The following is a 13,418-nucleotide window of genomic DNA, read 5'->3' on the forward strand; positions in this document are numbered from 1 at the left end:
ATCGAAATGCAAGTTATCAGCGTGAGGGCATCCCCCGCCACGACCAGGCCCAGACATCAGACATCAGACATCGCTTGGATACATCGCTTGGCCAAGTTAATTATCTGGCCAAACATTTCGATTAGTGTCGGGGCGCTAAAATGCCAAGCAAACAGTGACGACAGGTGGCGCATGTCTGTCCCGGCCCGGCCATAAATTGGATGCCTAAATGTCATCAAAAAGAGGCTCAACACCATAAACCCCGTACCGTATTCTATACTCGTATGTACGAGTTCGTAAGACACTGAAATTGCTAATTGAAATCAGCCAAAAGAATTTAGACCTTCACGCGACATTACAGCAATTTTTCAAGAGTGAAATTTGTGAGTTGATATTTGAGCTTTTTGTATAGACAATCTAAAGCTCAGAATTGTGGTAAATCATAAACATTCTAATGCCTCTGATTAACGCCTTTGATTTGTTTGAAATGAGTCATAGCTTAATCTATTCTGATCAAATTTTTAAGGTACATAAATATTCGATAACAACGAATGGTGGTCCCCCAAGTTTTGTTGAAGCAAACAAACACGAAGATTACCCAATGAACTACTTGACTGTGGAAAATACATTGAAATTAGTCAAGCCAGCTGATCAAATTCCCCGAATTGTATTTCCGCTTATTCTTGATAAAGTTGCAGCTGGAAAATCTGCATAAAATATACGAAAATTGTTAAACATTTCAAAGAGTCATCAAATAAATAAATGGAAACAATGATTACAGACCTCAAAGTCCATTCTTTAACCAAAGAAAATCAATCCCCAAAAACCTACTCCCGCATCTCATGACCACTTCAATCTCACCGTCTCCCTTCTTCCCCGTAGAAAGTGCATTCTGTCTTGTATTCATTTCTTTGTTTTTCGGCATAATTTCATCATTAAACATCGAAAAAAATGAAAAATGTTGTGTTGATTTTTGCTGTAGCGCCCCGCAGGCTTGGAGGCAGGCATGCAGGTCAATGTATTTATCAAGATATGTTAGATGGAGCTCTGTAGCTATAGCCTATAGGTTGAGCGATGCGCATTTTGATTTGCATAATCTCACATTAGCTGGCATTATGTTTTCCTCATTTCAATGATGATGATGATAGACAACCTTAACTTTCCAATCAATCAAGGCAACCGTAGAGAGATATAGAGGAGGGAGGAGTGCATGCGCAAATGTATGTAAATGCCACAGCATTTACACACCTAAAGCCGGTGTCGTTTGCTGTTGCTGTTTTTATTTCTGTGTGTTTGGATCTTCATGGCTAATGGACGCCCCTCACATGACCTTGCGATGGAGGGGGACCTTAATTTGTCACCTCTGTTGACCAAAAAACATACACAAAACTGAGCTGAAATTACATTTAAACGACCAGTTCAGCTGCCGCTCGCTTAATTACAGCACACACACACACAATGATATCAAATGTATCTGTGTATCTTCAGAGATGTCTCTGAAAAATAAACGAAATACAAAAAACTAGCATCACAAGATGGCATCACGTGCTTAATGCTTATCTTCACTTTGGCTTCGTTTCGTTTCTTGTTTATTTTTTTTCTCCTTTTTTTCTTTATTTATTGTTGTTTTTTTTTTGCGGATTGTTGTCTATGTGGTTTACCCTCTGCTCTGAAGCCTGACGACACTGCTGCCTGCGACGGTAGTAACAGGAACCAAGCCCCGTACCATCCATCCAATCCAAAAAATTATCCAAAAAAGTTGTTTGCTTAGTTTTGGTATAATACCCTTACAGGTTTGCTGAGGGGTAACATAATTTTGATCAGAAGTTTAACAGGCAGAGCAGGAAGGAAGTTGGCATGGATTCTTGGGTTCTTTTGGGCAGAAGATATCAAAGCTTTTACAGGAATAAGCAGGCTTAAAGGAATCCTAATCAGACTGAAGTAAAAGAAGGTTCTTCCATCTCTTGCTGCAAATCCTGCAAACTGCATATCACAACCTCAGAAATCAGCAAAAAAAATTCATAAATTTCGAACACAAAGTCTTTATTCTTTCAGAAGTTTAAAATGGAAAGAATATCACATATCTTCCCTGTCACCCCCACAATAACCTTTAATCTTTAAGGGTATTTACACCTGCGGCTGTCATATGCTAACCCAGCCGCTTCCTTTCTTGTTTGTTTGTTAGTTGTTGCTGAGTTTTTTGGTTAGTCTCTCTCTGTGATCTGAAGTTGCGGCGAATGGCGACGTGTTTTTTGTTTGGTAAATAATAATTAATAAATGCAATGGAGTCGCACATAAACCTTATATTACTTTCGGTCTTGGGCCCAAACACTTGCTAATTGTCAACACGGATGCCCCCACAAAAAAACCAAAACCAAAGCCAAATCCTTAGTCAGTCAGCTGCAAAATTGTTGTATTCAAATTAAGGGGGAATTTTCGGAAGAAGCCGGTTCTCCTATGTGGGATTTTGGTATTGCTGGAATTTTCGAGGGTGTCTTAATCAGAAGAGCTTCTTCGCAGTCGGTCGGTCAATGGCCAATCTTCAGCCTCGAGAATTTCGTGTGCCTGGCACTAAAGATCGAACTTTTAGTGCTCTTCAAATGGCGTCAAGATCCGCCACAACTCGAGGTCCGGTTTGTGGCATTACGTAAAAACAGACTCGACCAAAAATAAATAAAATATCGTTTAAATGATATTTTGAAGAAACAAAACAACAACAAGCACAATCTACAAAAACCCACAGCAAAAATATACAGTAAAAACTCCGTTAGTAAAAAATAATAAAACACCAAAAAAATGTAAGAAAAAGCTGCCTCCGAAAAAGTCGCTCAAGTGTTGGATTGGATTCACGTTATTTTAAACACATTTCAAGGGTTCAAGGGAATGGCAGGGGGAAAAGGGTGGATCGGGTATCGATTATCGGTAATTTATGTTTAATTAAAATTAAAATTTTACAATTTATAATCGGCAAACACAAGACAAACGGCATCGGCAAACAACAATTGAAGATGCCCCACGAGTTGGTAGATCTCTCTCTCCCACTCTCCCCCCGAGTCATGGTGCAACCGGTTCGTCTACAACAACAAATATTCGCACTTGAACCCTCCACAAGGTGATGCCCAGCCAGTGAAAGTATTGGAGACAATAACATACTTTTAGATGACATAAAAGATACAACCACACAAATATGTAAATGGCGTATATGTAAATGGTAAAAGAAGACCCATAAAGCCAGTGACTAGTGGCCAGTTATGTTAGATTATTTAATATCCAAGTCTTAGCCGTTGACTTGAAGCTGCTGCTTGAAAGAGGGATAAAGAATACAGAAACAGGAACTTGGGGGATAAATTAAAATGGATAAAGAATATCTTAGGAATGACTTCTGTAATTGATTATCGGGTTCTGAAATCAAGTTTTCTTGCCTAAAAAGGGAAGAGGAATTGCTTGTATTCTAGACCTTCATTTTCAGTTTCTTTGTTCTATAATTCTACAATCCAAAACAATTGCATAATTTCAATTTTTAAGCCAGACAAGAAAAGAACGTGCTTTGTGTGGGTGTTATATGAGCTGGAGACCGACTCAAGAACGTCTCACACTTCGTGATTGTTGATTGAGCCGGCAACAAGCAAAACACTCCGCACAATTGGCTTTTTCTATGCTGCTTGTTGTTGTTGATTTTAGCTAGTTCCCTATTTCGACTTAATTAATTGACACATAAATTATGACAGATAGAGATGGCGAGATAATCAGAAGATTGATTAGGTGTAAGGGGAGCGTTTGTTAGAAACTAAGGGGAAACCCTTAGCACTACATTTAGTTTGTATCCGAAGTTAGAAAATGCTTAGAAAATATGTCTCAACGAATATAATTCAACAAGTATTTAATCACTCTTACTCCCGGTTCCATTGAGTTGTAGGAATAAAGAACTGAACGCCAAAAATAGCACACAAATGAATATGTGAAATATTCATGTGGGTAAACTGAATGGAAGATGTAATTATTCAAACATTTACCGAAACTATTTTATGTTTCTTGGTATCATTTAATCATCATTGATCAGGCCTTCTGATTCTGGTAAAGAATGAGTATTCTGTGAGGTCTAAGACATGACACATGGCTTTATTACATGATTTCAAGATCTTTGTGGTAGCTCATCAAACTCCTAAAAGTATGCTTTAACATTTGGCATTTTGGGAATTATAATTGCCTTTGAAAAGTATTCAATGGTTTATATACGAATGACACGAGTGGTTTTCCAAATTGTTGCATACTCTTAAAGGCAAGAGTGGGTGGAAAAGTGTATGTACCAATTGAATACGGAGTGTAAAATGCACGTAAATACTCATACACTGAACACGCATAGATAAGCCACAACTTATAGAAATAAAATACAGATATATAAGAATTGACCATTAACTTTTAAGGATTCCGTATAATATATAAGAAACACTTTACGTAGTTAATATACAAATTTGTGATCTTAAAATATATCACAATTTATTCTCGCGTGTGACTGTACAAACACTTATAAACTAGTTAGCAACATTGATGGCCATAATCTCCTTCTACAAACGCTTCTTTCCCTCGATCAACTTTTCCGTCACTGCTCCGCTGGTGGCCCACCATTTGTGCACTCTCTTGAGCATACGCCAGGGCAACCAGATGGTTAGGAAGGCAGCCAGCAACAGGCAGCCGATGATGTCGAGCAGCAGATACTGATGGAGGGGTAGAAAGGCGCCCTGCGACTTCAGATGGCGTGCACCCCGATGTCGCATTATGTACTCGATCCAGAAGGTGGCCTCTTCGAGCGGATGTATGGGATTATCGCGGAAGCGCTGGGAGACCTCTAGGGCACTGCGTTTGTACTGCGGCTCGTAGATGAGCGTCTCCACGTTGCGCACGAGGTCATCGACTGTCAGTTTGGAGAAGACCAGGGATCGGGCATAACCCTCCCGCACTGATTTGATCGTGTTCCTGTGCTGATCCCCGTAGAGCGGAATACACAGCATCGGCACGCCCCAGTAGATGCCCTCCTGGGTGCCAAAGATCCCCCCATGGGTGATGAAGAGCTTCACATTCGGATGGGCCAGAATATCGTTCTGTGGCATCCACTTCCGAATCATCACATTCGCCGGGAGTTGTCCAATTGAATCGTTTTCGTACTTCCATATGACCTGCTGCTTCAGCTGCCCAAAGGCCTTGAGGATCAGGGCCGTTTTCTCTGGCGGCATATCCGTGCTCTTCATGTAGGAACCCAAACTAAAGTACACCACACCATGGGTGGCCTTGTCCAGGAAGGATTGCAGATCCTCGGGTAGCTTCTTTGCAGGCTGAATGTGCGCTCCTCCTACGTCTATAAGCCCCGGCATGCTGGGTCTGGGCAGATCCACGCTGCGATGGCTGTTGATCAGCATTAGAGATATGTTACGCTCGAGATCGTGCACATGCGGAAGGGAACCTGCAAGGGGGGAATAGAGAAAATATTAGAAAAGATATCTAAATCGAAAGATTATCTCAGACACCCACCATTGATCACTCCCTTGAAATATTTCTCTGCCATTTCCTGCATTTTAGGTAGATAGAACCAACGCCTCATCACCGCATCGTAAAGCGATATGTAGGCATTATAGGCACGCTGACTGAAGGTCATCTGATCCGTGTGGGATAGCAGGAGATGTGGTATGACAGACCATGGCGTGAGAATGCCCATGGCATGATCCATGTTGTCCGCATAGCCCATGGTGCCAATTGTGACCACGGGACAGTTGAATTTCTTGCCAAACATGAGGAATGCCTCGTGGAAGAACTGCTCCAGGATGACCAGATCATAGTGATCGTCTTTGCTCTCAATGAGACGCTGAACTTTGGCATCCCGGAAGGCATGCTCCGTGGTCATCAGTCCAATGGTCCACCAGAGTTGGAGATTCTGAAAGTCGCTGGCAAACTGCATGCTAAAGATGTTCTTCTTGGGAACTAAAAGGAAAATAAAGATCTTCAATGAGGAGTACTCTAGACTTGAGGGTTTACTCACAATGTTTGGGTATATTAAACGAAGGACTTATAATGATCTCTGTGAGATTCTCATGTGGCTGCTTGGTGGGATGATTGTTAACACTCGTCACATGGTGTCCCTGTCGCAGCAGATCCCGCTGAAAGTGCTCCAGCCAGAGCCAATGACTGGGCGCCGGAAAGGGTCCCATGAACAGTATCCGATAGGTTTCCCCCAGGTTGGGCAGTCCGAGTAGACAGCACACCATCAGGAATTTCCACTGCAGCTGCGTCTCCATCTGCATCAAACATGAGAGACAATTAACATCGACAATTAAAATGTCACACTGGCCAGAGAGGCTTGGAGAAGTTGCGTCAGATTATCATTGGAATTGGCATTAGTTTATGTTCCGTATAAGATTTCCATTATTTGCATAAAACAGATTGCATTTACCCGTCCAATTAATGACGTCTAATTAATGACACTTGTAGTTGAATGTAACTTTGAGTTAGGGAAATGCGGCAAAAAGGGAAAACTATACAAGGAAACTGATGCACAAATGTGTGAAAAATTACTTAAAATATTTTATGAATATTTTTCAATCGGCTCACATAGCACTTATAAATGTTTAAATTATTATTATTAGAATTATAATTCTAACCTCACAGCTGGTTTGTACACTTATTCCTATTTGATTTTACAACGTTTATGCATAATTTTTCGCCAACAAAAGAACAACGTTTGATGGACATTTGACGCAGCTTGTCGTACAGTTATTACTAAATGTCCAAGCACCTGGTTTTCATGGAGATATTTCTTCCTCCCACTCATATTTTCTTACTTAATTTGAATACTGATTCAATTCTTTCACAGCTATTTTTTATTTCCACTGGAGATCTAATTCCTGATTGAATTCCAAGTATCAAATGAACACACCTTTGGCTTTTTCTGTTCTGTTTGAAATGCAGCCAGTTAATTTCATCATTTTGTAATTAATTAACAATTAATATGGACCAGACAGCATTCTTATTGGTACACCCCTCATATAATAAACATGGCTCTCTGCTTATCTACCTTTAATAAAGTTATTTTTATTGTATATAGTCTCTGGTACTGTTTGGCTAGACATGCTATCAACGATTTTGGTTTATTAATTGTTGACACATTTCTAATCTTGCACTTTTCTTATCACCGGCTGAAATGGGTCAACATTCGTCCAACTGCAAAAAAATTTCGTTTAAAATGCCCTCTAGTGGGGACTTTAGACATTTTGCGATTTCAATGAGTTTAATTTAGCCTTATGGCCTGTGACTCTTGCTTTTAATGAATTTATATTAGGCGCTAGTCAATGGGCTGTTGTACCCCTGGCAGATTGTGTTATATGGGAAGTTTAAGAAATTTACTATTATGCGAGTGAATGAACCTTGAAAAACAGTTGACTAAAGCCACAAAAATAAATGATATTTTTTGGAGTGTAGTCTGTCAGAATTGGTCAATGGTTAAGTGGTTTCTTAGAGGCTTACTTTATTACTATCCACCTGCACTTGCTCTCAATAAATGTTTCAATGGTGTGTATATATTTAAGCATTCAATTCTATCTGCATATCTTTTTGCCAACATTTCCATGAATGAAAATACTTTCGAGTAAGCATTTTCTACCCTTTTTTTTCTTAATTTCGTTGCCTTCTTTATGGCTATGTTTACTCCTCCATTGATTATGCGCACTCTCAATCAATTCTTTACGAGTCTGTTGTTGCTTTTGCTTAAGTTTTGCGCTCTATATAGAAAGCCAACTACTACTGGATTATAAATACAAATAAAAACCTGCTGCTCGTCACCCAGATGTCATTGAAACGTGCTGATAAATCGCATGTGGAAGTATTTTTTGTGTCGTAGCTTTTCGCATCGCATTTCGCTCTCAGGTAATTTACTGTTATAATTTAATAGCTGAATTGTTGTTGTTGTTGCTGTTGCTGCCATTAGCCATTGACTACGTTGGATTTTTTATTGTTGTTGCTGTTGGCATGCACTAAAGAAAAATCTAGGTTTTTATTTTTATGGATTTCCAACAAGGTTTCGGTGTTCACGTTGCGCTGTTAAAGCATAATTGCGTGTTGTAATTTGTTTAATGTTTGCCAGCTAATTGTTAATTTAAATTATTTTATTACAAGGCGCTGGGAGTGTGGTTGAAGATTTCGTAATTTGAAGAGATTTTGTGGGTTTTTTATCTGCGCTAAAAAAGGCGTTTGATCGATGGGCGAGAGTGTGCCCGAAAACGGGTTAAAGGTAAAAGTGTTTCAAATGAAAAATGTGAAAGGTCTCTGTCCGTGGTTAGGCAATAGTTTGATGATTGTTTTGTTATAGTTTCTATTATGTCTATATAACGACAAGCAATTATACTTATAATTGTTTTCTTATACATTTTGCACAATTTACGGCACTTTACAAGTGGTTTTAAATGAGTTAAATCAATCAGAGAAAATGCTTCAATAAATAAACTAAATTATTTTCAAATTATTCAGTTTATAATTGTGAAAAAAATCTATAGTTTAGTTATTTGTGGTAATTTTATACTTTATTGAGTGCTTGTTTTAGTTAGAATAATTTGTAATGCCAGTCATTTTTTAGTAGTCCCTTATTTACAATTAATTGGCAGTAAATCCTTCCTAAATACACAATATTGTATATATTTTTGACCAAACATTAAGATTATATTTGCTATATAATTTATATGTTTATTAGATTATTTCCAGTCCGTCCTGAACACAATTCCAATGTTTTATACATTTAAATGGTAATCACCTTTAATTTTTTTTGGGCACTTGATCACTTGAGCACTTCACTTCACAAAAAGTTACACCTAAAGATGTGTACACAGATGATTATATGTGCGGCAAAGAAAATGAACACTTTTGAAAAGATTCAAATTCGAATTCAAATATTTAGCGCGAAACGCGACCGTTGGGCACCAAAGTGCAGTTATCACTGGGACTCGGAGGCACGAAGGCGCCCCACGAACCCGCGAACACCTCAACACTTAATCAGACGCTGGCCTCAGTCTCAGTCGCAGTCGCTGCCGCAGCACAACACAAACATTAACAAATAGAAATAAAAAAGCTTAGCTACAGTACAATCGGTATCTGATCCGTGCTTGTGCTTGTGTGTGTGGAAGATTTGTGGGGCTTTCTGCAGCCCTGGCACTAAGGCAGCGGACACAAAGGCAAAAATCAACCTGAGCATGGGGGCTGCTCATTGTTTGTTATACTCTTAGATGGGGTGTTGGAACTGTGATAAGAGCTTTGAACTGTAGAGTAGAAGAGGTTTCTGACCTAAGTAATTATATAGATTATTGATGAGTCGCTTGGCAAACCAATTTTCAGCTGCACGCACCAGTAATTAGAAAGAAAATCCACGATCGGAACGCTACATCACATATTTACATCAATAGAATACATGAAGATCATAGAGATTAAAGTGCACGGGAAGTAGTTCTTTCTACCTGTTTGGTTTAATAAATTATTCAAAATCTTTTATATTTCATAGGAAAAACGCATGTAAATGCACTTTTTTAACTCGCAAAACAGACAGCTAAAACTGAATCTTATCTAGAAATATCCCAAAGGTTCCTTAGAACCCATAAATCTGAAAGAGCATCTAATGATTCGACTTCAGTAGCTGTCATTACTCGCCTTACCTAAATCTTATTGTTTGATTGTCGTTCTTGGCACCGTCGACTGTGTACTCGTACTCGTATGTGGCTTTGTTAATTACAATATTGTTACAATTGATTGCCAAGTGTTGCCAAAATAATTGTTAGCCTGTCAATGAGGTGAGGGATCTCCCATGTAGATATGTACATACGAATGATTGATTCACGTGTCGTACATCAAACGAGTACGTTGAACAAAGAAATTGGAATGTCAAGTAAAATTTAGCAATGATCTTATCAAAATAAAATTAATAATGATAAATAAATAAATTAGAGTACGCTTATTTGTGTGTAAGCAAACGCATTTTGCGCAACAAATAAACCTGAAATATCTTGCCAAACAAGAATTAAGTCTAATAAATATTCTACAATATTTTATGTGAGGCAATTAGTGGAATTTAAATATATATTCAATATATTATATGCAACCAACATTAGCACAATAGATATACCTATTTCCCCATAGCTAAAATTCCACATATTGTGGCTCATTGCTTCAGGATACAGCCACCAATAAACAGTACAAAAATCACTAAATTATTGGGAATAATTCCAGGATACAATACAAGTTACACTCAGTCACCAAACACGACTTACTTGGGGGAAATAAGTATCATCAGTAGTGGGATTTACCATGCAAATCATTTGCCAGCATTTCCTTGTTCATCGGAAATATGTAAAACAATGAACGCCAGTGGCACATTACATTTACAAGTACAAACGCAATTCGATTACCGACATTTTTTTGGCACGAAAATTACTTTTGGCATTAAAAAAGTATTATTTGTGCATTCACCTTGAAGGCGTTCAAGTTCATTTTTCTGATAAACGCAAAGGCCCAAAAACCACATCATTAAATTATAATTAATGTTTGTTAACTTTAACTGTCAGAAAGCCGAAAATGAAAGGAGAAAGACCAAGAGCAAGTGAAAGGGAAAGAGAAAGATAACGCGGGTGTAAGCAAATGACAAGAAATACACTGCGCCCCCTCGTGAACATGCAACAAATTAAGGAAATCAAATAAAGTAACAGAAACAGAAACCTAAACCAGAGAGAATAATTAAGATGATGTGTCGACTAAGGGATACTCAGTAATTTTCAAACAAAGGGAAAATAAAGTATTTACATACTCCATCGGTGTGAGTTTCTGCAGAAAGGTTTCAAATAGTCGTTCCAAACTTCTAAAATATATTGGAATTACGTCGTGATCATTGAGTAATATAAGGAAATGTTCACATCAAGAAAGGGTTTTTCCTTCTGTATTTTTTCTGTAGTCTTTCCGTCACTTGATGAACTACTCTTCCTTCCCCACACAACATACCCTTTCCCATTACTCTTCCAGGGCATAGCTACTCCAAAGGGCAGCCCAAAAAGGCAAAGCACAACACAACACAAGATGCCGAAAACATTTCATTGAAAATTGGCACGCTTCAATGAAGCGAGGCACCACCAAGACCAACATTCGACTCCAGTTCCAGTCGGAGCAGGGCAGGGCATAGGCATAGGTCTCAGCATGGGCGTGGGCGTTCCGGCAACGATGATGGACGACCCTGCCCCGGGCGTGCTTGATGGCAACTCAAGACATGGCCAAGAACGGCACTTTTGATGCGAACGATCGCCAAGACCACCACCGAAAAAAATAACTAAAATGTTCATTCATAAGCTTCGAGAGCAGACAAACAGTGGACATGCTACAATGGAAATGAATTGCCTGTAACAGAATGTTGCAGTGGCAGAGAAAGGGAGAGGTACGGAAGGAACAGTGCATTAAAACAGAGGCAAAAACAACAAAAAGATACTTTCAAGATAAGATTCAGTTGGTTAAAGAAGCCTGAGAGTCAGTCGAGGATGAATGGTTGCTGATCAAAAAGAGCAATGAAAGGATTTAGTTTAGTGGGTAAAATATGGGCAAACGCACATCTAGAGTGTTTCTACTGAATGTTTACTCTTCTGCTGGGGTCCAAGAATATGTACAAGAATAAGTTGATTTTTTTTTTTGGCACGGCGTTGTTGTATTGTGACAAAAGGTTTTTTCTTGGATGGCCATTAGAATATGTTAAAGAAGATCCTTAAATGCAAAGACTCTGAATAAAGTTAAACACTTTCTTGAGGCTGGTTTCTATTGTTTTAAGGGTTGTGTAGGGCACTCTTTCAGTGCCTGAGGGTTGTGTGCTCTTGCTGAGAGTGCGGAATATTTATTAAAACAAAATAAAAGGCACTTTTCGAATCATTTAGGTACCATATAAAGTGGCAGTGACACTTAGGAAATCCATTTTAGGTCGCATATCAACAGCATACAGGTTCCGGTTTTCTTTTTGGTAACTCATTGTTGATTTTATGATTTAAATATTATATTTCCCTCTTTGATTGTACATTTTCGACTGCTCTTAGCTTAATTAAACCCAATGACTCACTCGGAATTATTTATGAGGTGCAAACTACAATTGCCAACACCCACAAACGCATGTTTTTTATTGGAAGACCCAACCTATCCGCGTTACAAAAAGAACAACCAAATTGGTAATGTAATACTAGAGAACTATTTGTTAGTTTGCACCAATTTAATGTTGACTTTGCACTTCAATCCACTCACACACAGATCCAAATTAGGGCAAATCAAACAGATACGCATGGAAGCGAGACCTAATGTATCTTATTGTATGATGAGTACTAGCCATGGCCATTAGTTTTCATCTCTATCTATCTATCTATCTATCTATCTATCAATTAAGTGAACGTGCGCTTTTCCCAGGGGCGCTTTAGATAGGAGACACCATGCCAAACAAAACAAGATACAAGAACCAAACCCCGCAATGGGATGACACTGACAATTTCCACGGAACAATGGATGAGCGATTCGATCGATCGTGCTGAGTTGCGCTGCGTTGCCTTTGCGTGGGGCAATTAAAAATTTCACCCAAATAGTAGCAAACGTTGCGCATGATTAGACCACGGAATTTGAGAAGTTCGAGGCGAATTTCATGCTCTCGACCCGCATCGAAGGAAAATTGGTTTGCCCAGTCGACAGCGGCAGCGGCAGTCGGCGGGTGGTCGTTGCCGACGACAGCAGAAAATTTGTCGAGACTTGGGCTCTGTACTCAATGTAGTTTTATTGTGGATTATATTGGGAGGAGCAGAGTCTGAGTCTGAGTCTGATTCTGAGACTGAGGAGCAGCAATGATTGGTGTGCGGTAGGGCTGGGCATCTTGTTTTGGCAGCTGTCAATGTGTCAATATTAATTTAATATGTCAGAAGCAGTATTCAGCGCAATTTAAAATTGAGTTATAATGTGACACACGAGATGACGGGTGCCCGGACTCTCCCAAAACATGCCATTAGGGGTTGTACCTCTCACACATACAGGCAAAACTCAAGTGGTTAGTCGAGGATATTCAATATCTTAACGATCAACCCCTCTCTTGAGGACTATTTTCATTCACTTCTAGTAGCCCTCTGGTGGGCCGTCGAACAATTTGTTAATGAGCAAATTACATGGTCGTTGCATATACAAAATGCCAAGTTCATTACCTTCACAATAAACTACGAGTATCCCCACCAGAACAGCAGTGGACACGCCCTCAAAGTGATTCACTCCCCCGTGCATAATACATTTTCCCGAGAATTTTTGGGAAATTCTTTCGATGATAAGGCAAACAACTATAAAAACTGTTGAAGCGTAAAAGGATGCCCCAAGAGTGGAGTGTACGTTGGGTATCGTTGAAGTGTAGGTGTACTTACCAT

The 13,418-nt window shown here is 39.2% G+C and overlaps 1 protein-coding gene across 1 annotated transcript; it reads right to left on the reverse strand.

The window, feature by feature from the left end:
• Window positions 1-4,438: 4,438 nt before the first annotated feature.
• LOC117582177 (UDP-glucuronosyltransferase 2B13) lies at window positions 4,439-8,940 on the reverse strand. Its single transcript, XM_034269780.1, has 4 exons — window positions 8,771-8,940; window positions 6,011-6,266; window positions 5,506-5,952; window positions 4,439-5,437 (listed from the first exon to the last, which is right to left on the reverse strand). The coding sequence occupies exons 2-4, from the start codon at window positions 6,264-6,266 to the stop codon at window positions 4,545-4,547; spliced, it is 1,596 nt and encodes a 531-aa protein (XP_034125671.1). The 5' UTR covers window positions 8,771-8,940; the 3' UTR covers window positions 4,439-4,544.
• Between the last annotated feature and the right edge of the window lie 4,478 nt (window positions 8,941-13,418).

This window comes from Drosophila guanche, unplaced genomic scaffold, assembly GCF_900245975.1.
Source record: "Drosophila guanche unplaced genomic scaffold, DGUA_6, whole genome shotgun sequence".
Taxonomy (NCBI): domain Eukaryota; kingdom Metazoa; phylum Arthropoda; class Insecta; order Diptera; family Drosophilidae; genus Drosophila; species Drosophila guanche.

Coding starts and splice junctions, on each gene's coding strand:
- LOC117582177 (XM_034269780.1), bottom strand. CDS start 6,266: ATGGAGACGCAGCTGCAGTGGAAATTCCTGATGGTGTGCTGTCTACTC. Junction 5,953..6,010: donor GTTTAATATACCCAAACATT/GTGAGTAAACCC, acceptor TTTTCCTTTTAG/TTCCCAAGAAGAACATCTTT. Junction 5,438..5,505: donor TTTCAAGGGAGTGATCAATG/GTGGGTGTCTGA, acceptor CCCCCCTTGCAG/GTTCCCTTCCGCATGTGCAC.